Source organism: Monodelphis domestica, chromosome 1 (genome assembly GCF_027887165.1).
Source record: "Monodelphis domestica isolate mMonDom1 chromosome 1, mMonDom1.pri, whole genome shotgun sequence".
Classification (NCBI taxonomy): Eukaryota; Metazoa; Chordata; class Mammalia; order Didelphimorphia; family Didelphidae; genus Monodelphis; species Monodelphis domestica.
In genome coordinates this window covers 198710174-198737155 of record NC_077227.1, presented here as the reverse complement: position 1 = coordinate 198737155, position 26982 = coordinate 198710174, and the positions used below count along the sequence as shown (strand labels likewise).

General features: G+C 34.5%; 1 protein-coding gene across 2 annotated transcripts in view; it reads right to left on the bottom strand.

Annotated features, from left to right (window-relative positions):
- Positions 1 to 26982, bottom strand: part of SPRED1 (sprouty related EVH1 domain containing 1) — a 146559-nt gene that overhangs the window by 9970 nt on the left and 109607 nt on the right. For both annotated transcript variants that reach the window (XM_007480021.3, XM_056810244.1), the window contains exons 3-5: positions 25044 to 25212; positions 23759 to 23808; positions 648 to 806 (exon numbers count right to left, since the gene is read on the bottom strand). In XM_007480021.3, coding sequence (XP_007480083.1) covers positions 648 to 806; positions 23759 to 23808; positions 25044 to 25212 — 378 coding nt within the window. The remainder of the gene's footprint in view (positions 1 to 647; positions 807 to 23758; positions 23809 to 25043; positions 25213 to 26982) is intronic.

Genomic DNA, 26982 nt, shown 5'->3' with positions numbered 1-26982 from the left:
CTCCAGGACTGAGTTCATTTAGGAATGTTACTTCTCCCAGTGGACACAATGATTCTCTAAATGCTGCCAAGAATGAGTTACATCATTTCTTTTTGGCCACTATGTCACACCACAGGATCTTGTAATCTACTAAAATATACAAATCTTTTCCCCCCACACAAACTGCTATACAGGCATGCTTGTTCTATCATGTGTTTATACAAGTGATTTTAAAATCTGAGAATAAGACTTTATTATTTATTTCTTTAAATTTATGATTATTATATTGGATCCACTGTTTTAAACAGTCAAGATCTTTTAAAATCCAATGTCATTTAATGTTAGCTACTTATTCTTCCCAGGTTCATGTCACTTCCACCGTTGACAATTAATGTATGCCATTTATGACTTCATTTTAATTGGTAAAAAAAAAAATTGAGCAGCACAGTACCCTACATTAATAAAAATGGCCAGAACATAAGAAACTTATGAGATGTGTTGTCTAAATATTAGAGAATGAATTACTGCTATTACTTTAGTCCAGACAGAAGAATAGATTTGGCTGTCTCTCAGGATAAAAACACCTCTTATAGAATAACTCAAAAATATATACTGTTATATATTTCTAATCTTAATATAATAAGTGACAAAGATCATTATTTTCTTACTTGATTAGCTTGGCTCTGCAAGAACACTCTTCTGGAATTCAAGTCTTCAAATGGGGAGGGCCTTATGGTTGAACTTCTATAGGGCTCATTGGTAACAACAGTTTCTGGCTGGAAAAAGTGATCTTTTGCCAGAGAACTGGAAGTATCATCTTCTGTTACCTATGGAAGAAAACAAAACTCCATTTTATGCATTGGAATAATTACTCCCCCCCCCCCAAAAAAAAGTAAAGAAAAAAAGACATGTTTATTCAAGACAAGAAATTTCACCAACAGATTTAGATAAAAATCAGAAGAATGCTGTATCCATAGCATACTTGGATTTTGGCACCATTTGAGAGATAGAGATGATGATTATATGGCAGTAGAGTTAAATAGATTTAGAACTAATTAAGTGAATGGACCCAAGGAATATTCGCTATTAGATCTAAATTTATCAAGTTGGCAAGTTTTTAAATGGAATGTCCCAGGGAATCTTCCTGTAATGTAACAGTTTTACTCTAAAAACTTTAAAAATAATTATATGGATAAAGGTAAAGATAGTCAATAAACACTATTAAGACTCCTTACTATGTGCCAGGCAATGTGCTAAACACTGGGGTTAAAAAACAAAACAAAACAAAACTACCCTTACAGGGCTTATAATCGGATGGAAGGAAGACAACACAAAAAGAAGGAAAAAGCAGGAGGCAGAGAAAGTACCAGATCCTGGAACATGGTAGAAATATCAGAGAAATCCTAAAGTAGTACAGCTAGGTAAGAAAATGAGGAAGTATGTTTATCACATTAGCTAGATAACACAAAGTTGGTGCAGAGGACTATATAATAATACATTGGATGATAAAGGCAAGGTTCAAAACATTCACCATCAATCAAAAAGCATTAGGCATTCACTATGTGCCAGTGTTAAATGTTTGGGGATACAAATAAAGGCAAAAATAGTATGTCCCCTCAAAATCACCTTTGAACTTCAGAGGCAATATGCAAATAACTAGGGTCAAGTCTGGGGAGAAAGCAAAGATGGTATAGTAGAAGGAAATCATGCAACTGAAATATCCTCCAGACTAAATTCTGATGGAAAACAAAAACAAAACAGAAAAAGTTACAATGAGCCCTTTGGGCAACATCCACAGAGAGAGACATCTGCAGACCCTGGGAATATGGTTAGAGCAGGAGTCTATGATGAAACACTTATGTGTCTAAGGAGAAGTTGCACACTAGCTTCAAAGGAGGTCCCAGAACTCATACTAGGGGCACCACCAGACATACCACAGCACTGCAATGGGAACAGATGCCAATTGACAGATTTGTCACTCACAACCCAGTCTTGGATCAAAGATCCAGGGCACAGTGAGAAAGAAACTGTGCATTACGGTGGCCTTTCTAAGCAAGTAGGCCCTGGACAGTGTACAGAGAAAAGAGGAAGTTCAGAAGCTCCAATAGTATAGCTCAGATTTCAGGCACAAAACAGGGTCTAACTTTCATCATTTAGTCTAGCCTGCAAAGAAATAATCCAGGTAGGAAGCCCAGAGCAAGGGAGAGCCTACAACTCATTTTCTTCAGAGCAAAAGCAGCAGATCATACTTGCACAGACCTAAATCTAGGTCAGGAACTCACAGGTCTCAGACCAAGGGGACAGCAATAAAGCTATGCCTTGGACTAAACTCCTCTGGGAGCACTAAAAACCTACAAAATCCTCAGCCAGTCCTTGAGACTCAAATGTCCCACAAAAGCAACAAAACTAACTCAGATTGTCCCACTAGAAGTACCATAGAACCTAGCCTTAATATCAAGTCCAAAGTCAGAAAGCAGGCTGGAAGAATGAGGGGAAGAAAAATAAAAGAATCATACCCTAATGAGCTATTATGGTAGCAGGGGCACTCATCACCCAAAAGCATAAAGAGAGAACAGAAAAGAGACCCCCCCAAACATCTACAAGGAATGTCTCAGAGAAAAACACAGTTTGGGCACAAATTCAATTAGAATTCCTATAACAGATAAAATAAGAGATTAAAAATGTTTTTACAAATGGAATCAGAATGCTTGAGGAAAAAAAAGCTATAAAATGATTGGGAAAAAAATTATTAACAGCTTAACACAAGAGATACCAAACTTTACCCAAATAACTCCCTCAAAATTCAAATGGACTCACAAGAAATAACAAAGTCAAAAGGCTAAAAAAAAAACGAAATGTGAAATATCTCATAGCAAAAACTTAAACTGGAAAACAAATCAGGAAGAAAAAAAAAGCCTTGACATTTTATTTCAAGAAATCTTAAAAAGAAAACTGCCCACATCTTTTGGGAAAAGAGGGTAAACGGAAATAAAAAAAATCTGAATACTGAGGAGTCTCAGTCAAATCTCTTACATGATTTTTAGTAGCCACCAGTATAAAGGAGCTGACAGAACTTAGAATACAATTATTTCAGAAGGTAAAGAATATGGAGCTTATATATAGTCAAGAAAAAACTGAGTATAATATTATTGGGAGTGGGGTGGAGGGTGACAGAGGGAAAGGAACTATAATAAAATAAGGGGACTTTCCAGTGTTCCTGATGAAAAGACCAGAGCCGTGAAGAAACTCAACTTCAAACACAGTAGTCAAGAGAAATACAAAAAAAAAGTAAATATTAATGTACAATAATAAAGGACTAAATAAGGATGATGCATATATCCCCTTGAACCCAATCATCAAGGGGTCATAGAGGGAGCCAAGTTAGACAGGATCTGAGAGTTCTGCTATGTCTTGATGACCTTAAGACAGGAAGGAGAATAAAAGAATACACCTAGAAGCAGGGAAGGGAGGGGGAAAAAAAGAAACTTAGATAAAAATTATCTTACATAATCAAAGGGTACAAGAAGAAACCTACAAATGAAGATGAGGAGGTGGGGGAGCGGTTGACACTTAAAACTTTTATCTAGTCAAAAGAAGTAAAAAGACACAGAGCTGGACATAAAAATCCATTTCACTCAACAAGAAAATAGGAAAGAGGAATGGGGAATTAGAGGAAGAGTAGATTAAGAGATGGATTATTCTTATTTGTAGATTTTTTTTAAAGTGGCAAAGAATGAGCATCTGAGGGAGTGCCTATTAATTGGGAAATTGTATATAAATGTGATAGATTATTATTGTGCTGAACTTATCAGAATAATGACCAGAAGATTAATAATGAAACAGGCTATCTACCTCTGAGATGAAGGACTCGGGGGGGACAAAATGAAACAAGACTATTTTTAAACATAATAATCAATGTGGAAATTTATTTTGAATGACTATACACATGTTTGCTATGGATTTTGTTTTTCTTGCTATGGGTTTTCTAATTCTTAGATTCACAAATGGGTATGGAGAAGAAGGTAGATTAAGGCTGATTACAACAAAACAAAATTAAGACTAATTAACTAAATAAGGTGTGTGTGTGTGTGTGTGTGTGTGTGTGTGTGTGTGTGTGTGTGTACATACACACATATATGTAAATAAAATAATCAAGAAGTATTCCATGAGGGAAAGGCACTAGAATCTGGTGGGACAAAGAAAGGCCTCTTATAGAAGGTAGAATCTGAGTTGAGATTTAAAGGAAGCCAAAGAAACTAAGAGGCAAATGTGAGAATGACGACCATTCCTGGAATGTGTGACAATCTATTAAAGATATGGAGAGAGACGCTAGAATATCATGTGTGAGGAAGAGGAAAGAAGGCCAGTATAGCAACTGGACTGTAGTTATCTGTGTGTGCATGGGTGCATGTGTGTACATAGGGGGTTGGGGGAGAGAGACAGAGACTGAGAGTATGTTAGTGAAGTATTATTAAGAAGTCTGAAAAATTAAAAAACAAATAAAAAAACCCCGACATGGCAAGATTACAAAAGTTTTAAATGCCAGAGGATTTTATATTTGATCCTAGAAGTAATTGAGAGTCAATGAGTTGACTGAATGAGGTGAATGACACAGTTAAGGAGTGTACTTTAGAAAAAGTATTACAGTAGTTGAGTGGAAGATGTATTTAAATAGGGAGAGACTTGGGCCAGTGAGACCAACAAGAAGGCTACTACAGTGTTTCAGGTAGAGGTAATGAAAAACTGATCTAGGATGGTGGCTATGTTAGTAAAGAGAAGATTGAATAGTTGAGTGAGTAAAGAGCTGAGGATGATATCATGGTTGCAAGCTTGGGTGACTGGGAGAGTAACTCTTAACAGTTATAGGGAAAGCTTGGGAAAAGGTGGAGGTGAGAGGAGTAAAGTTTTGCCTTAGGTTGAATCTGAAATGCCTATGGGATATTCAAATTATGATATACACATGATAGCTAGTGATATGAGACTGTAATTTAAGGAGAGAAGCGACAGCTGAACTATAGACATGGGTATCACCTATATGAAGATGATAAGCAAATATATGGGAACTGATGAAATTACTAAATAAGAAAGGAAATGGTCCAGGATTGCACTTTGGTGGGCATCCATGATTAATAATAAAAAATCAGCAGATGAAAAAGGAGCAGTCAGATGGATAGAAGGAGAACCAGGAGAGGAGACCAAAATCATGAAAATCCAGAGAAGAAAGAATATCCAGGAGGAAAAGGAAATGGAAGGGGGAAAGGATCAAACATTTATTAAGTGCCTACTATGCACTAGCATTACTCTAAGCACTTAATGAAATTATCACTATATATAATTATATAGTGCCACAAACCCCAAGCCAAACATATTTACCTATTATGTGCCACGCACTGCTATAATTTCATTTAATCCTCACAAAAACTCTAGGAGGCAGGTTGCTGTTATCCCCATTGTGACAGTCAAGGGAACTAAAAGAGAGTTTGTGACTTGGTCACAGTCACATATTTAATAAGTATCTGAGGCCACATTTTACCTCAGGTCTTCTTGTCTCCAGGCCTGGTATTCTAACTCCTGCATCACCAGTACTAAAGTACTAAAGTTTGCAAAGGTCAAAGATCAAGAAGGACAAAAATTTAAAAGATCATTAGATTTGGCAAGTAAGAAATCAATGGTAACTCTGGAGAAGGCAGTTTCAGTTGAATGGTTAGGCTAGAAACCAGATGTAGAGGATCTAGAAGTAAGAGGAGAGAAAGTGGTGGTTCTGCATATACATAATATGATTTTCTTAAGGAGTTTAGCTGAGAATAGGAGAGATAAAGGAAGAAAGATAACAGAGAAAAGGACAGGAGGGGGACTGGAATGTTTATAGCAGTCGGGAAATGACAGTAGGTGAGACTAAAAATAATCTCCTAGAAAGGAGATCAAGGGTTGGTCTTGGTAATAGGAAGACTATCTTTTCCCTTGAGAAAGAAAAGAAAAAGCCCTAAGGAGATGGAATCAAATTTTTTTTTGGTGAAGTATAAGGCAATGTGTTTGGCTGAAAAGAGAAATGAGAAAAGATGTCATGGGAGGATCAAGGAAGAGTATTCAAGTTTGAAACAGCTACTGTGGACACTGGCTTAGTAAATCAACAGGGAATGAAGTGGTAAAGGACTGCCTTGCTTCAGGGAAAGCGCAGTTGAGATTAGATACCATAAATCTGGAGGGGATGCCACTAGCAGAGTTTTATGACTTCTTCAAGTCAATTCAGTAGCATATGGACAGGAATGAAGAAGGTAGAAATAATCCAGGGTTGGGAGTTTGATCAATGAAAGGACAATGGGAGCAGAGGAAAGGACAGGAGAAAAGTGTAGCCAGTATAGGAAGGATAACCTGAGAAGATACTGAGGGGGTAGGGGGAAGAGGGGTCATGGTTAGGAGTTGTAAGGTATAGTGAAAGGAATTATATGAGCTTGTGATAAAAATAAAGGAATTTTGAAGTTCATGGACATGAAAGTGGAATATATATTGTGGATGATGGCACAATTAAGGACATAAATATTTGTGAATATAGTTGAGGTAGAATGATCACAGGAATAGAGAAGCTTAAGGAATTAAGAAATTAAATTAAAAAAGCATTAATACATATGACAAAGTCCCTTATGAGGGCAGGAGTATAGGTAGAGAAAAAACACTGTGTACTAGGTACTGAACTCACAGATGAAAGAAGGAAAATCTCCTCAGGGTCAATGAATAATAGTCACCAGGATGTGGATTAAGAGGAAAATTTGGAGAGTGTGAAACTTAAAGTAGGAGAGGTTGCTGAATGATTTGGTGGAATAAAAGTTTGAAATGACAATGGGGAACAGAGTATTCTCCCTCCCTCTCTATGACCAGTGAATTGGTGGTATAAATGAAAGTGTAGCCAGTACTGAAAATAGAGACCAAGGATACAATCTCATTAGGAAGAAGTCAAGTGTCAGTGAGTACTAGAAGGTGAAAGGGGAAAAGAAGAGAAGAGGGTTAAGATGAAAGGAAATATTCTAGAAAGCAAAGTAGAAGGGGTAGAGGAAGGGCTGGATGATGAACTGATTAAAAAAGATAGAATTTATAATGCACATCAGATTTTCAACAAAAATTCCTATTTCTATGGTTAATTCTGACAAAAAAAAATTGACCCAGGATTCTTGGAGGCTTGACCTTTGGTAAAGCACAAGTTCTAAGGATTCTACTATAAGGACGAGAAAGTGTTGGGCTATTACCCAGGGGATGCCTCTTTGGAGTTGAAGACAGAGTAATGGGATTAATGTGCTAAGAATTGCAGTTCTTGGTCTATAAAAAAGAACTTAATTATATTTTAAATGTGAGATCCTTGGCTCACAATGAATTGATATGCTACTGGAGGAAGTAAATCACATCACAGGATCATGGATTAAGATGAAAAGCCATGTAAAGGAGTTAGGAAGACAATGTATATAGAGCACTTGATAACATTCAAACTCAATCAACATTTTAATAATTAGTGACACAAATGCAAAGTAGGACAGAGGAGAGGATAGCAAAAAAGGTTAATAAATATGATTAAAGACTAAGCAATGGAAAAAAGCAAATAGTTTTAAAACCGCAAAGAAGCCAAACACATCTCAAATATTTTTCAAGTAGAGAGCTGGGGAGCATTAGCAAGCAAAAAATAGTATTAAAAACAGCCCATCAACTTTAAGAGCAAAAATAAAAATCAACATCAGTTTGGAATAAAAATTAATTAAAACAATTAAAATAATTGCAAGTGAAGTCATTTAGAGAAGCTATTGATGGTTTAAAAAAGTTAGGAAAAAGATGAAGGAAAGGCCAGCAACATTAAACATTATAATTTCATGTGGAAGTTTAATTGACAGAAATTTGATGTTAAACATCCTAAATAAAATACTAGCTCACAGATTACAATAATATATCACAAAGATTATACATTGTGACCAAACAGGATTTATACTAGGAATGCAAAGATGGTTTCAGGAAAACTATCAAAATGATTATATCAATAAATGACCAAAAACTTCTGATAAAATACAATGCTCATTCCTATTAAAAACATTAGAAAGCATGAGTATAAATAGATTTTTCTTAAAATGATAAGAGGCATCAACCTAAAACCATTAGCAAATATTACTATTGTTAATATTTTTAAACCCTTATCTTCTGTCATAGAACCAATACTAGATATATTGGTTGCAAAGCATAAGAAAATAAGGTTAAGGCAATGGGGATAAAGTAACTTGCCCAGGGCCACAAAGATAGGAAGTGTCTGAGGCCACATTTGAACCCAGGATCTCTCATCTCTAGGCCTGACTCTCAATCCACTAAGCCACCTAGCTGCACCCATTATGTATTTTTTGTGAAGAGGATAAGCTAGAAGCATTCCCAATAAGATCAGGAATGAAACAAGGATGCCCATTATTACCAATATTATTCATTGTTGTATTAGAAATGCTAGCAACAGTAGTAAGAGAAGAAAAAAAAATTGAAGGAATCAGAATGGGTAAAGAGGTAATAAAACTCTTTTTGCAGATGATATAATGGTATTTGTGGAACATTCTAGCAATTCAACTAAAAAGTTGGTTGAAATGATAATTTTAGCAAAGTGTCAGGTTACAAAATAAGCCCAAATAAATTACTAGCATTTTTATATGTCACTAACAAAATCCTTCAACAAGAGATAGAGATGCCCCATTTAACATAACCAGACAGAATAAAATATCTGGGAGTATACTTCCTAAAACCAACCCAAGAACTACATGAACCTAACTGTAAAACACTTTTATAAATAAAGTTCAGATTTAAATAAGTAGAGAAATATAAGTTGTTCATGGGTGGGCAGGGCCAGTATAATTAAAATGACAACTCTATCTAAACTAATTGTCTTTTCAATGCCATCCTAATTAAGTTACCAAAAAATTATTTTACTGAGCTAGAAAAAAGTACCAAAAATTATTTGGAAGAACAAAAGGTAAAAAATATCAAAGGTATAAATGAGAAAAAATAAAGAAAGGACAACATCAGGTTTTCACATCGGATTAATAATCAAAACTATCTGGTACTAGTTAAGGAATAGAAAGGTAGATGCTTCAGTGGAACAGAAGAGACCTACAACAAACCAAAGCAAAAGATTACTATAATCTTGTATTTCCAAAAAAAATAAATAAATAAATAAAGAGAATCCACTATTTGGAAAAAAAATTGTTGGGAAAACTGGAAAGCATTCTGGCATAAACTAGGCAAGGACCAATATCCTACACCATTTACCAAGATCAAAATTGATATATGACCTAGACATAAAGGGAGATATAAATAAATCAGAAAAAGGAAAATATCACCTATTGGATTTATGGATAAGAGAAGAATTTGTGAACAAGAAATAGCACTATGAGATATAAATTGATAATTTTGATTACATTAAATTCAAAAAGTTTTATAAAAATAAAAACAATGTAGCCAAGATTATAAGGAAATATAAGATCAGAGAGGCAGGGATAGGCAACAATTCTTCGAAAGGTCTTAGTGAATCATTATGAATCAACATTATGACAGTAGTCAAAAAAGGCCAACAAAGATGTGAGACTACATTAAGAGGCATAATGTCCAAAAGAAAAAACGATAATGTTTACTGAACTCTGACTTGGCTATATCAAACCTAATAAACTGCTAATTTAGTTTTTACACCACATTTTTGAAAGGACGTTGAAATTTATCAATAATAATAACTACCATTTATATAGTGCTTACTATGTGCCTGTCATTGTGATAAATGCTTTACAAATATTATCTATTTTATTCTCACAATTTGAGAATCTAGATGCTGTTATCAACTCGGATCCATCTCTCCACTATACCACCTTGCTGCCTACAAAACCATGAAGAAGATGCTTGGAAAAGAAATGGAGAAAATACCAAATGAGGACTGATTATAAGAAGTTAAGGATGTTACCCTTGGCAATATGGAAATGTGACATGTTTAAGTATTTGATGCACTGTGTAATAAATGATAATCTCGGAAATATTTCTGGTTGTAATAACTGAGATACTCTGGCTTGACTAGAAGATGCTAGGGAAAACCTGTGGGTGCCTAGTTGTAATGGAGATAGAGATACTGGGGTTGCCTGTAGTAATAAAGGATATACTAGGAGATAGAGATATTTCTTCAGAGATAGAGAGATACTATTAGAGGGGATACTCTGGGGTTGCCTATTGATCACTATTGATGGCTAGCTAATAGATCAAGATATTTCCTACCCTCCCCCCTTCACCTCCAAGTTTTTTCCACCCACACCCTCCTGCCTCCCTTCCCCTCCCCCCTGTTAGTCAGCCACCTTTCTATGTAACTGAAAGGTGAACTGTGAGGTTTATGAGGAAAAACTCCTTTCTCTTCCTTTCTCAAAGTAAAGGGGTTTATTTGGAAAAACAGGACAAAGATGGAAGATGAGGTGAGAGGGACAGGATTGTCCTTAGTATATAAGGAGGATTAGGAGGATCTTGGTAAATGTCAATCCTGTCACAACTGTGACACAAAAATCTGTCAGGGAGATGGGAGGATAACTGTTTGATCTTCTTTCTTCTACTCACCCCAGTATATAACAATCAATCACCAACATCAGCCACACCAAAGCCTCAGCCTAGGTCAGAAAAAAGCCAGTCTCTCCCTTGGTCAGAAACCAAGGAAGTCTCTCAGTTCATCTCCTGGCCAGGCTCCAACTGACTTTCCTGGGAACATTCTATTTGGAATGTTCACCTTGATTGACAGATAATGTCCCCAGCTTTCTGTCTTGCATGCATGAAATTCTCTCTTCCTTCATGCCTCTTCCACAACTATCATGTGGTAGAAAAACTGAATTTGTTTTACCTGACATTACTAGAAACCACCAAAGTTAAAGGAGGGGCTTCTGACTTCTAAATAACAATCTCTATTGACAATGCTTTAATTAGCTGGGTGATTAATAATGAAAAAATAATTAACTTGTGGCACAATTCTGATTTTGAGTTTCTTTAAAAATTCCACAAGTAGTATTGCAGAAAGAGAAGGATTTAGGATTGACCCAAGGAAAAATTTCCTAATGATCAGATAAATCCTAAATATCAAGTGGGCTTATTTATAAGATAAGAAGTTTCCATTCATCAGAGGCATTGAAGTAGAAGTTATATAGTTTTGATCCCAGAGAAAGGTAACTTGCTATGCTATTTTGCAGTTCATTCCTATGTTTGTAATAGTACCAATTATTAAAAAAAATTTTTTTTAAAAAACATCAAACATGTTGAGGATGTTATAGAAAGTTTTCTGTTCAAGTACAGGCTGGTCTAGATGACCACTGAAATCCTTTCAAGTATATAAGAAACAGAATATGTGAAAGATTTTGTAAAGTGACAAGAAGATTGCTCTTGACAAATACAGGTCAGAATTTAACATTAAGGGCTTCAAAAACATTTGCCTGGCCAGGAGATAAACTGAGAGACTTCCTTGGTTTCTGACCAAGGGAGAGACTGGCTTTTTTCTGACCTAGGCTGAGGCTTTGGTGTGGCTGATGTTGGTGATTGATTGTTATATACTGGAGTGAGTAGAAGAAAGAAGATCAAACAGCTATCCTCCCATCTCCCTGACAGATTTTTGTGTCACAGTTGTGACAGGATTGACATTTACCAAGATCCTCCTAAGATCTTAAAAAAAAAAAAGACTACATACACTATTTTGTAGAAATATTTTTTTAAATTTACAGCAAAGTATGAAACAATAGAGTGTAGGTCTTTCTAATATACACAAATCCCCAATTGTGTAATGGAATGTAATAAACCTCATACTGATATTTTTAACTTTAAAACATTTGATGGAATGACTAATTTTCACTTAAATTTTATAGTGATTTATAAGTTACAACTACAAATCTTGAAAGTGTTCAAAATAAGATAAGGCATACTGTGCAAGGTTATCTCAAAAGTTTTAGAGCAGTCATGAGCCTTTTAAAAAATAGTGTGTAATACAGAAGAAATACTTATTACACTTCCTCATGCTAATTACCAGTAATGAATCAATGTGTGTAAGTATAAGCAAAATATATGCAGGTAAAAAGAAAAATATTTCTAGAAAGAAAGTGAGAAATTAAAGGAAGAATTTGATACAATCATTTGTCCTTTAAGATAAATCAACATACATATTGATACTCAAGTGACCTCAATAAAAAGAGATAATAAGCTTAGAATATGAAAATTTCATTCAAAAATATGACTGTGGATCAAGAAATGAAAGAGGCTAAATATTTACAGATTACTCAAAAGTTTTATACCCAAAAATCATGGATATTTTCTTTCAGAAGTTGGACAGAGAAAGTACATTTTGCCTCCCATTTCCCAAAGAAGATAAGTGAGAGATTAATAATTGGAAGCATTGGAAGAAAACTCTAAGGTTTTCTAGTCCAAGCCTTCCTTGTAGAGATAAGTAAACTGATGTCCAGAGAGTCCAAGTGACTTGTCTGAAGTCACAGTTAATAAATGGACAAGTAGAACTCTATTAGAAGTTTTTGGCAGAGTCAGCTAGGTTTTCCAGCCTATTTTGTCAAGAAATTAGGGAAAAAGAAGGCAGTTGGAGGTGTCAGAAAAGTTTCAGAGAGATTGGGCCTACACACATTTCAAAAGTCTGTGTGACTGTGGAAAGCAGCCATTTTGAGAGCAATGTTGAGTGCAACTAATCTACCTAGCAAAACCACAGCTAAAAGAAACCACTCCTTCTGAAGGGAGGAGGTGACTCTTAAAGGGCCAGACTTAAAAATATACTTTTCCTTTGCAAAAGGCTTGTCAAGATACAAGACAGCAAAGAAACAAGTACTTGCCATGGGTTATCTAGTCTTGATTGGACATTTCTTTTATATGTTTTATAATTTATTTTTTGTCAAGATTCCAGATTATATTTATTTTCTGCTTACCATCTATGAAAGTTTTCAATGGCTGAAGATAAGTGTAAATCTACTGATTTCATTCATTCCCACATATGCTGGAGCATTATTCTTAATCCAATTATACTATGCCCTAAAAAAAAAAGGTGTGTATCTAATTTAAGGGAAAAAAGTAAAAGGCAATGAAATGACCATGATGATTTTAGCCACGAGGGAGGAGATCACACAACTAAAGCAAATGATTAAACAACTGACTGAACAGAAACAAAATGGGAAATATATCAACACACAACAAGACGTACCTAAAAATAACAATACAGGTTAAGCAAGGAAAAACAGATGGGGCTGAAGGTGGAATACCAATATTGCCACTAAGAGATCAAACAGGCCTACAACCAGACAGCAGAATAATTCATATTAAAACACATAAGTCATTTATAGTAGCAGACCTTGAAAGTCTGAAAAAATGGATGCCTTCCTGGTTTTCAGAGCCTGTGAGATGTTTGAAAGAATTTAAAAGAGCAATTAGGCTTTATGATCCAAATTTCCAGGACACTGAAATTCTTCTCTCAGAATTATTTTCAAAAAGGGAAAAACAACAATTTATTGATGAAACTAGAAACAATCCAAATTTAACATCATGGCCAGAGGAAGGAACAGACTTAGAGTTACCTAATAATGCAAATCTGTGTCATCTAAAAAAGGCCAGAGAAGATCTATTAGAGGCAATGAAAAGTTTTACAAAAAAGACCAGATACTTGGGGACAATTTGAGAAATTGAGACAGAAAAGTGGGGAACATCCATCAAAGTTCCTCACTAGAGTGACTAAAGTAGCAGAGGATGTGCTTGGATTTGAAAATTTACTGAACAAAATCTCCAGCACATAAGGAGACAATTTGTAACACATCTATTAGATCATATTTTAAACTTCAATGCCCAGACTGGGAAACACTAAGTCTGGAAGATTTAAGAAAAACGGAAACTTACATATTCACAGGTCATAAAGAAATCCTAGAGGAAAAGGATGAAATAATAAAAGAGTTTAAAACCAAGCTTAAGGAGGCAAATAGCACAATTAAACATAAAGAAATTGAAGAAATAAAAAATCTAGCCACTCTGCAATCATACAAACCCACAAGAAATTACACACAAAACAATCAAAGGAGAAATGTACCCAAATGTTTCCTATGGGAAAAATGGGTCACATGGTTCGAGATTTACTTAAAGGCACAATTAGTCCAAGCTAACAACAAACAGAAGGCCTGGAAAAGCAACATAAAGCATAGCAGCAACAATACACAAACAAATACAAAATGTTGTAATTGTAATTGCAAGAATTCATTGAAAGCACCAAATTTAGAAACCATGGAGAGATACATCCAACAACAAGTGAAACCACGTTATTCGCAAGTAGTCTCAGGTGCTGCCAAACAAAGTCAGTTATGAACCCAGGTACATGGGGTAACATCAAAAAGGAAAAATGGGAAAGGAAATGGGGAAAATAAAAAGGAAGGAAATTACATGTAAATAGAACTTGGGGGCCCAAAAGCACCAAATAAAACTAAACAACAGATAGAAGAAGAACAGAGATTAGAGAGAAAATTTTTGCAACAGTGGAACAAGCTACAAATAAAGAGAAAGGAACAGAACTGGCAAAAGTCTGTAATACACAAACCTTAAACTTATTAGGACATTATAACTTTAAAAGCAATGAACAAAAATTAACAAAGATTAGATCTAAGCAACAGTGAATTGCAACATGTCTTGGCACAAGACAAAAGTAACTTAACAAAAAGAATATAGTTTAGAAACAGAAAGTATAGAACAAAAAAACAGAACCATGAGATACAAATAGTAGAGGGTTCTAACAATTCTAAACAAACTGCAAATGAATTAACTGAAGCACATGAGCAAACAACAGAACGGGCCAGTGGGGAGGAAAATGCAATAACAGATAACATTAAAATTAGCAGACCCCCTGGAGACAATGTCACTGAAAGCAGGGATGATATTACAAAAGAACATAACAATGACATAATAGAAAAGTCAAACTTAAATCCTTATGCCAAAGAATTCCAACCTATAGTAACTGCACAAGAAAAAGCAAACACAAACATGATCATATCATCTTTAAGTCTCCATGATAATGCAATTCCATTGTAAACTGATGATGGATTACAAAATGAATGTTCAAAGCAACAAGAAAAGTCTGTAGCTGAAGAACAAAATTGGGATATGAACAAAATGGACTTATGGTCCAAGTATGTCAACAATGAGAACACACAACCAAGGGTCATGATAAAAGTGGTTAATGAAATCTACCTAGCTCTTAACAATACAGAGGCAACTAAATCTGTTTTAAATGTCTCCTGAAGACAATCAAATCACAAGTTAAATAAAAATAATGGGGGCTTACAGGGAAAAAACAAAGAGTACCAAAACTAAAATAAAAAATGGTAACTCTAGGACCCCTAACAACAGAACATACATTCTTGCTAATCCCAGAATGCCCAATCAACCTTCTTGGCAGAGATTTTTTGTGTAAAATTGGAGCCACCATTCAATGTGATAAATCAGGGAAAATCTTTCTACATCTACCCAAAGACTCTTAAAACATTATCCATTGCTGTTCATGGGGCAAGTGGATGATGAACAAGTTCAGAATGAAGGTACAATATTTGAAATACCAAGTGATATACCAGAAGGACTTTGGGCTACACATTCAACAGATGTAGGGAATTCTGAAGTCAGCAACATCAATAAAAGTAGAAGTTAAAGAAGGGACACCACCAAAGATGCCACAATACAAACTTAGTAAAGAAGCCATAGATGGAATCAACCCAATTATCCAAAGATTGTTAGATCAGAAAAATTTAGTTCCAACAATTTTAGAATATAACACATCAATAATACCCATAAAGAAAGCAAAATGTGACTCTGAAGGAAAAGTTCAATGGAGACTGGTCAACAGCAGTAAATAACTTTGTAAAAAAGTACCACGCAGTCATTCCAAGCCCATCTAAAATAATTTCAGAAATTCCAAGTAAATCTAGATATTATACTGTCATTGATCTGTGTAGTGCTTATTTTAGCATTCCAATTGCAAAGGAAAGCCAAAAAAATCTTTGCTTTCACTTGGAATGGAACTCAGATGACATGGGGAAGATTACCAATGGGATTCTGCAATAGCCCAACAGCATTTTGCCAAATCTTGCAACAAGATTTAAAGAACATCCAATTCAAAGAAAGCAAAATCATGCACTATGTGGATGACAGTCTTCTTGCATACCCATTTGCTAAAGTTTGTTACCAAGACCGTAAAAAACTCCTTCTAGCTGGCTCACCAAAACTGTAATATTTATAGGGGAAATTGTGTGGGATTGAAGAGGGGATATGGAAGGTTTTATAGCAGGAAATAGAGTTGAAGGGAGAGAGGAAATATGGCTGCCGGTGAGGTAAAAGAAGAGAGATGCCCCCTGCCCAGAGACTATTTTTGAAAAATGGGGTTCCCGAGAAATGGGCCACTTAGAAATGGGTCTGAGGGGACGTCTTCTCTATAGAATGATGTTGCAGATACCCCATAGCAGGTAAGCACAGACCCTCCTGAGGGACAAGCCTCCCCCCCAGACTTAGTCACCCAGTAGGGGTCCACTAAGGACCGTTTATAGTTGAATGGCTGTCCTGAGGTTCAGCTCCCTCTATGTCCCCTGAAAATTATCTGACTGTGCTTATTTAAATAAATATAACTTTTAATAACAAATTTGGATTGGGGAGGTATCAGGAAGAGGGATTTCCCTAGATGAGGTTTGAGTCTCTTTCAGCTTTTGAGCTGAGGCCAGGCCTCACAGGTTGGTAGAGGGTTTCTTTTATTCCTGTCTATGCTAATCTGTACTAGTTTTCTTAAATTCAAAGTCTTCACAGTAGACAGCAAGATGGAGAAAAGTTCTGACCTTCGGAGCTGGTTGGGCCTATCTCTTCGGGTTAATGCCCCTAAAGACCAGCCTTACAGTCCAAACTGCTTCCCTTAAGTCCTTTTATACAATGATATGATCACAGGACAGGTAGAGCACACAGTTTGGAAATTCAGGAATAGAGGCACTTCTATCTAGAGACAGGGAGAGAGGCTCCTTCCCATTCCAGGGCCAGGAAGAGAGTGTGAGTCACAAGACCAACTGCCACTCCCAGTTGCCCCTTCCCTCACCAACTGTCAGTCTTGTCAATATCTTCTCTCTAATACTCCAAACTGCTGTTGATTCCAACTCAGTGGCAGAAAGTCCAGAACTTGCTTTAGTTTTCCTTTCCACAATAAGTGGACAAGTAGAAATATGATTCTAAAACCAGCTTTTTCTACTTCACTATGCTGTACTTGAAAGAACCCAGAAAACAACTTTAGCCATACTATTAATATGAAACTCAAGGGCAATATCAGTTGAGATCACAAGTTAAATGATAAAGTATTACATAAGAGGAAAGAAGATTAGAAGCAGTACTGTTGCTCCAAAGGGTTAAAGATAGACTTTGGCCTGAAATTGAGTTATATCAAGTTATGTGAGTATATATAAACATTAGAAACAACAAATGTATTAAATGGAATAGTTCCCTAGGCACTTTTTCAGCAACCCATTCCAATGCTTAATTATAATGGAACATTTAGATTTCATGACCTATGTAATTTAATGTACAATGTGAAAAAGTGGTACTTATAACATTTAAAGAAAGAAAAAGTTGGGCTTTTTAACTGGATCTGAATAAACATGGTGTGGAAAAGGAATTTTTTATTCCCTTTGTCTGGTTTAAGTTAATTAATTAGGAACCTGAAGTAACCCTACTTAACATTCAGTAAGTCACTAACCTTAGTCATTAATACTTAGTCCTAAAAGACCACAAGCACTCCCCCCCCCCCCCCCGCCCCAGTAGTGCTAAGCAAATTGAGAGATTTTGATTGGTTCCTGAGATGTGATAAAAATGACTTGGATTTTCTCGACCAAAAAAAAAAAAGAAAAAAAGGCAAAAATGTTAAGAACAGAGATAAATAAAACATTATGTATATGGCATGTAACTTTTTTTTTAACTGGAGAGGCAGCTGTAAATTATTTACTAATACATCTCTGGCTAAAAGGCAACACAATTTTAAAGGGATTTAGAGATTAATTCTCAGGATATTTTTTTTAAAAAAACCATAATCCAACTCCCAAATGGAATATTCTTGATGAAAACATTTTCACTATGCTATTTACTTTTTTTTATTATCATTTAAAAACCTTTATTTTCAGTCTTAGAATCAATATTATGCCCAGGGACATACAGCTAGGAAGTGTCTGAGACCACATTTCAATCTAGGAACTCCCACCAAAAGGCCTGGCTCTCAATCTACTGAGTTACACAGCTGCCCCCATTTTAAAAAAATATTTTCATTTCTTTTTACTATTTACCGATTTTAAAGAAAGATCTGACAGAGCCAAAACTTAGTCATGGAGATTGTTTTCTAAGGAATTTCTTCCAAACATATATTAAATTTCTAAAGAATAATTAGCTTCTTCTTGGAGATGACATTGTACTAATTTCAATGAACCCTGTTATAACAGTCTTATTGAAATCCATAGCAATGCAACAGGCACTATTTTAATTAGCTATACTGAAAAAAAAAAAACCCAAAACAAAACAAGTGGATATAAAATCTATTGTATATATTATGACACATAGCTCAGTAGATGGGTAACTTTTAAATTAAGTCATCAAATACATATTGGAGAGTCACTGCAAATACAGAAGAGTTGATATCAGAAATGAGAAGGAAGAGAAATCTGCAGTGCTTTCATTGATTCCAAATTGCTCACTAAAAGATAATAAAAAAAAGCAATATATTTTTTTCTGGTGATGCTATATGGCTATTAGTCTTTGAGCATTAGAGCCTTGGAATTAAATTTACAAAGGGCCAACACAAAGACATATAATAAGTATAAGTTGGCTACTGCACAGTACCAAAAGTGACTTACACAGCATTGAAGGCCTGTATAATCTGAAAAAGTGAATCAATCATACAGTTTTAAAAATAGGCAGTTTGAGAGGAACATTGGTTTGGTTGAGATAACCATAGAATAAAAGAGCTTTTAGTACATAAATTATTTGGCCACAAATACAGAGAAGTTAAAATAAGCATATGATTTTGTTGGAAAAAAAGAAGATATCCAGGATACATGACTTTGTAATTTTCATTAAATAAACTATGCTGTTTCACTTTGTGGTTATCCAAATGTAGTACCATGAAATACTCCATAACTAACCTGCCAATTTAGAAACAACTCAAAATCCCAATAATTTTACAAATGTGCCTAGGAGAATATAGCCAAATTATAATTATTTGATGTAGGAATAACATTTTTTAAAAAAAGACTATCCAAATAAATTACTGTTGGAAAAGGCAGCATATAACCTGCTAAAGTTTAATTTATAGTTAAGTTGTGAATAATACACCATCACATTTTAAAGGTTAAAGATGAGAACTTTTTTTACTAATAACTTCCTAACTCTCTGGGGAGAATAATTTTTTTTAAAGGTTAAGGATTCTGGATATTATGTATCTTAATTCCGGATATGTTTCCTTTCTACTCAATACATGTTAATTTTTAACATATGCAAATTCAAACACACAACTATAATTCTTCAATCAAATAAAAGAAGCTCTAAATACCATTAATGAGTCAGTATTTGTATTTGTTATAAATTTTGCTTCTGCTTCTCTTTAAACTAAAAATAATAATCTGAGGGTTATGATTTTCTCTTTTATGATTTGTAATAATACTAGACTCTAGAAATAGAATTATGAAATAACTGTTCAAAAGGATTAAGTATTAGTCTGAAAATCTGGACAGTATCTTTTTCAGTTAATGAAGTACCTTCCGGCTCGCAAGAATGTTCATGTGATTAGGTATTACATTATAATCTACCCAATTTTATTATAAAGAGGTATAGGTTTCGAGGTATACTAAAAGGCCATAAAAATGGGAAATGGTTCAATAAGTTATTTTACTTCTCTCTCATGCACACACATACACACATGCACATGTTAATATTTACATGTACAATCCAATGAGTCTTTTTTTATTAGTTATAAACACCTGAAAAATACCACTTAATGGAAATACTGATAGAATCCAAAGTAAATCACTACTATGATAATCTATTATGCTACTTGGAGAACATGAGTTTAAATTTTTTTTAAAATTCTCTGGGAAGAAAGAAGTATATAATATACAACAAAGACCACAAAAAAACCCCTCAACATACAGATGTGCATTTGTCTTGTCTTCAAATGTCCAAAACAATTCCACACCTCCAATATTTAATTCTTTTAACCTCACAGTCAGCAAAGCAAACTGCTGGCACAGATTAGACTATGCATAATCTATAAAGTAATGCACGTCAGTTTTTAATGCACAACGGAAATCTGGTTTGCTCCCAGCTGCTGGTATAATAATTATTGTCCTATGGTTGCTAAGAGATTCTGTGACTTTTTTTTTCCTCAAGACAACTAAAACATTTCTGTGTGCAAAGGCAAAAGGAGGCTGGGGAAAGCAATAAAATGACTACAGCTGTAGATGTCCAACAGAACTCAAAGCCAGATGACAGATGTAGAGAAAATGAAAACCAGACTGAGTTGCTCTCTTCTTCAAAAGATTTGCTCTTCACTTTTCCCCTTCTGTTAATTCTGCAAACACTTTAACAATGTTCTGTTCCAAATAAATAAATGATTATGAAGAAGAGATCAGAGATCACATTATTCCAAAGAAGTCTCCTCTTATGGTTGTATTCCATGGGACTAAAGTTTTCTTCTGCTTGGTTATTAATAGCAATGGAAAATTTGGGCAATTATTGCTTCATTTAAATAGAGAGACAAACTTTAGTTAAGTTTCTGATGTTTAAAATGCCCTGTTTTTTTTCTTTTGGGATTGATCACAAACTTGGAATAAAATACCAAGTTATGCTATGCTTTTACCTAGATTGTGATGTTCTCATGAAAATATTCTAACATTTAATTGATTTATTTTCTGTCCCTTAAATGAGCTGAGTTCAAAAATAATAGCACAATAACTTTTTGTTTAAGCACTACGAATGCCACAATTGATAATGGTGCAATGTAGGAAAAGGTAGTTCAGTATATTGGAAAACAATGGCTAACTCTAAATCATAAAAATGGATTAAAAAAACACATCAATCTTAACTGTTTATTCAAATAGTCTACGTAAACAAAGTTAGGTAAAATTTTAAATGACAAAATTAATTTTGCATAAATAGGAAAAATAATATGTCAGTGACCATATTTTACTGCCTGGAATTGGGCTATGTAGTTAAAAACAGTAGCTACAACTATATTCTATTTAATGAATCCTACACATGAAAACATTGTACAGAAACTATCTATTCACATAATATGCATGAAAAAAATCAACTTAAAACTTGCAAAGTTCTTTGTGAATTACTGCAGGATTATACTTATTATAGGGGTGCCATAAAACTCATTTGCAAGAAAGCTTAGGTCTTTCAACTTTGTCTTCAGACAGAAAAGCCTCATTAAATGTTACCTCTGCAAATCAGTACATGAAAAATTCACATCCTGCCTGCCTGAAGCAAAACCACTCAAGACAACAGAGGTATCAGTCCTTTTCTTTTTTTTAATTTACCACTTTTGGCACAAAAATTACAATAGCTAATCCTGACAAAGAATAAGTCAGTTAAGCACCTTTTGGGGTCAAAGGAGAAAAGATGTCAATTTCTTGTTCAAAACTAATCAAGTTTCATCTTTCATTTGCCTGGAGCATGAAATTTGAGATTTTCTACTTTTCTAACTTGAAATTTATTGAGATGAGCTTGGTGGATTCTTGATCATTCCAATACACCTAAATAATAAGCTTCAAGTGTTAGAACTTGCAATCTTGGCATGAAAAATAGTAAAATATATCTTAAAACAAGCATGGGCCAGCCTTAGAAAATATAGAGACATTAATTAGCTCATTAGAAAAGCTAAAGAAAGAGAATGAATGTAAAATGCATTCAAGTTTTATTCCTACATAATCTTTTAAAGAATCAAATACTACAAGTTTAAAAGACTTTGGTTTAAGTAACTATAAAATAGATCTCAAGGAACAGTAAAAATGTTATACTTGCCCTAAAGGAATTTATGATTTAAATTCCCACAAAGTCATCATTTCTATCACAAAAAATATCTGGTTAGAAATGAATATATCTAATTTTTTTTTTACTATCCAATTAATAGATTTTAAATTTCCTACTATTACTCATTTTAGTTGAAAATTAAAGATAAGCTTTTGCACATGGAAGTCAAAGTATGGGCAATCTACTGCATTCACCCATCAATACTTCTATCATAGTAAGTTACTATAGAAAGACAATTAATGTGGTCCAAAATTTAAAGGATGAAAATGAGCTTGATTGTAGTAGGGGAACATTGTGAAGCATTTTCAATGACTCTAAGATTTTCTCAAAAACAAAGTATTGGACAAGCACATTTAATAACCTTTTTGGTGATGTTATACAGCCAACAAATTATAAAATACCAGAATCTCTTCAACTTTATCCTTTTATTTGCTTATCATGTTTAATTTGATAAATAATCTAGGTTAGAATAATCATGTGAAGAGGAAGCTTTACTGTTTGCACATCCCTTTGGAATACAGGAATAGGTATATCTATGCAAGCTTCTATTAAAGAAGAGAGGGGGTACTAGTTGACTTATGTTAAGATTTCTCATATGTAGGTAAAAAACAATAAGCTTGTTTTAAATTCTGATCAGTGAAACCAAATAAAAAAAATATAAAGCAAGAAGCAAATATCTTTAGGCAGAATCAAATTAATTTTAAAGAAAAGTGCTTTTTTTCCCCACTTTTTAAAATAAAAAATAGCAACTGCTTAATTTCTACTGTATTTGAAAAACCATTTCTAAGGTGTTTGTCCCCTGTGAATGAGGGTCTTTAAATCCTTCTTACCAGATCCTCTGGAATATGGGGAATGAAAAATGAGGAAAAGAGGAAATTAAAAGGGCCCAAGAGAATTAAAAGTTGTTGTTCCACTTAAGTCTTCTGTTTTAAGTCTCTGATCTGAGGCTAGTCTTTTTGCTGTTCTTGGAATCAGCAAGGAGTAGCTAAAACAATGTTGGACTTCATCTAACACTCCCTCAATATAATGTCCTTGACAAGTCATTTTATTTTAATTTTAGACTTTTAGTTACTTCATCTGGAAAAAAAAGGGCGTTACGAGGAAAGGATTTTGAAGCTGGAAATGTGATTGAAAACCATATCAGCTAGTCTTATCTCTATTTTGCTTGCCTGACTTTTTTGTCTACTTTCTAACTCCTCTCTAACTTAAGAGAATTCCACCAAAAATCATGAATATAGAATAAAAACAATGTTCTCTTTCAACTGATTACTACAGAAACTTATGAATGCTTCTATTAAAAAATTTTTGACTTCACAAAATTATCTGCAACTATAATGTATATAATTATGGTACGTAACCTATTGGAAAATGGTATTTAAATAAAATGTATCCATATATCTGCTGGCTTCATCACTACAAAGAAGTCAGAGGAGGTCTCCACTTTTAATTTCAATATCTGCTGGAGGAAATTGGATAATCACATGTAGGCAAAATATATACCTTTACAAAATTAAATACATTTTAAAAATTCTGCCTTTTTTCTATAAACCAATTTTATTTCTACTTTGTCAGCTATAATTTATTAAATTTTAAGATGATTTTAAATTATCAACACATTTAACAAATATAAATCCCCCAAAGATTCGGCTATCATTTATTACTTAGTGCATTTAAAGTGTGAGAGAATACTTACTGGAAAACTATCTTCAGGTGCTTCAACTTCATTCTGGGATGTAAGAGAGTCTAAGGAACAAAATTAGCAAAGAATTAGGCTTGGGGGGGGGCTAAGGAGTTGGGAGGAGTGAGAGAGAGAGAGATATAATGAGAGAGGGAGAGGAAAGGGAGAGAGACACAGAGAGAGAGATTATACACATATATGTGATATAATTGACTCCTATGTCATCTCAACACTGTTGGAAATTATGGATACTTGTGTGGCCTACCTGAGAGTAAGGTTGGCAAAGGGGACATAGGCTTAACTCCAGACAAAAATCAATGGGAAAAGACCAGTAATTTTCCTTCTTTGCAGACAGTTGTTGACTCCCTTACTATCTTTTTAACCCTTGCAACTCATGGCTAAGTGATTTCTGAACTGGATGAATTAAAATCTTTAGACTACTGAGAACATAAGGATTAAATATGCTTAATAAAATTAAGTAATTTCATAGAGCATTCTTCTGATTCAGAAATCAGATGTAAAATCTATCTAGTAAGTAAATGCATTATACAACCTGAGTTTCACATATACAGATATGACTATCTTTGCTGCTAAATATATTGTCAATACAAATAATGTAATAAATATATTAAAATAAAAATACAAAAGGATTAGCTGATAATTTATTAATGAAATTATAGTGAAGTTGGTGGGGAAGAATGAGGTGTGCCTGAAGTGATATTAATTTGCTTAATTCATTTTCTGGACCATAAGATTGTTTATAAATTTGTATTTCTATGAATGAATCTACTACTCTTCAGAAGATATAGCTATCTTTAAAATGTGCAATGAATTGGGATGCAGGTTGCTACAACCTACTAGTCAAACTTTTTTTTTTATTATTATATATACTTAAGAATTAAATAGCATGCTATGTTGACCTTTCTTCCTTCTGAAAACAATTTGTTTTTAATGGGACTCATTTTTGTTGGATAAACACAGACCAGCTTTATATGAAAGCTTTTCCCTCCACTCAGATTCTATTTAAAAGCAAATATTCTATGTCACCAATTAAAAAGAAAATACTTCTTGCCATTTTAATGAACAATCTTGGTAGACACAAGAAATTTTAAATGAATAAATGTTAAAGCAAGGCTTCAGTTGACTATAATAATTCTAAACTGACAGACAATATTGAAAAGGGACATAGTTCCACTGAAAGCTTACTTATTTTTAAGTACAAACTTTCAAGTCAATTTGTGATGGTCCATTGGAGATAATGGATAAATTAAGTGAAAAGGCAGACAGACATGAAACCTACCTTGAGAAATATCCTCTAAAGCTCTTCGAATGCCTCTGTCAAAAGCTCTTGCATCAGCAGGACTTTGAAAAGTAAGGCCAAACTTCTTGTCATCAATCTTCCAGTGATGAAAGGTTGGTGTGACCTTGTTGTAAATGAGGTCCTTCTTTAGCATACATTCTAAAACCACCTGCCAGGAATAAAAACCTCTAAGTTACTGTACTCATACTGAAGGTAGGCTGGTTAACTGAGTTCAAATTGGGGTATGTGGGTGGTGTAGCCAACCACACTTTGTCAAATAACATAAAAAAAAAATTTTAACTGGGGGCAGCTGGGTAGCTCACTGGATTGAAAGTCAGACCTAGAAACAGGAAGTCCTAGGTTCAAATCTGGCCTTAGACACTTCCCACTTGTGTGACCCTAGGCAAGTCACTTAACCTCCATTGCCTAGCCCTTACCACTCTTCTGCCTTGGAGCCAATACAAAGTATTGGCTCCAAAGCAGAAGGTAAGGGTTTTAAAAAAAAAGTTCAAAACTACTTAATGTTCACATAGTCTATCAAATAAACCTAGAAATGAAGATATGCTTAAGTCATTTTGTTTAAAATATTTATTCAATAAGTATTAGTGATATAGAAGTTAAAATATTTCCTTTGAAAAGTCATGTACAGATGCAGTTATGTGGTTCAGTGGACTGAGCACTGGGTCTGGGGATGAGAGGTCCTGGGTTTAAAACTGGCCTTAGGCATGTCCTAGCTGTATGACCCTAGACAAGTTACTTAACCCCAATTGTCTTCTGCCTTGGAACCAATACTTTATACTGATTCCAAAACAAGGTAAAGGCTAAAAAAAAAAAAGTCATGTACATGAAAAAAAACTTTTAATGAGCAATTTGAATTGGAGGTACCATAAAAGCTCTTAAGAATGTTTTGTAGCATCTTCATTTACTCTGAAAAAATATAGTTTTTGTAACTAATACTTAAAAGAATCAATGCTAGGAAATGGAAAATTTAAGATTTTAATATGCAAAATGGACCATCTTCCTAAACAGACACATTTTAAATGACTGGCTATTCCATGAATAGGCTTATTTTTGCTGTGGGATTCAATGAAGATATTAATGTTGGTAGTGGAAGATTCAGAGTGAAGGGAGAAGAGTTGATTAGGATATTCCTGATTCATTTATTTCCTCCAGACCAAAAGATTTCTTCATACAAATTGAGGGACAGGTAATAGGAACAAAGTATTAATGTAAAAAGAGGGTCTTTCCTTTATCATCTCTTTCTGAGTTGTGAAGAGATCCACCTGATGGAGTAAGAGAGCCGTTGGCTGGCCAAATATTAGACATGCCTCTGGTGGTCTTAACAAAAAAGACCCTTGCCAGTCTAGAGTCAGTGACCTATGGCTGTAGAGAAGAGAATCAGCTATTGATTTAAGATAGAATAATAAACTTTGGCAATCATGAGTTCAGCTGTATATAAGAGCAGGTCCATGGATCTTGGCTTGCCCAAGCAGAGATTCCATGCCTGCTTGAGAATACACAAACACTATATGACAGAACTAAGGAAGTTGAAGTACCACAGTATGAGTTTCCATGGCTGTATATTTCTTGTGTGTGTGGCTCACTATTAGTGTATATGTCTTAGCATCAGCAAACCTCCTCCCTTCCTTTGCTTCTTCTTATTGACATTTTTGTGTAACTGTGGGAGTGTGCCCTAGTGTGGATATTTTGTAGCTACTGCTCTATCGTCTAAGTAAATATCTTTCCTTAAAACTCATGTGGGGGGCAGCTGGGTGCTGAGTGGATTGAGAGCCAGACCTAGAAATGGGAAGTCCTTTGTTCAAATCTGGCCTCAGACACTTCCCAGCTTTGTGACCCTGGACAATTCACTTAAACCCCATTGCTTAGCCCTTACGACAGAATGGTATCAATCAATACACAGTATTGATTCTAAGACAGA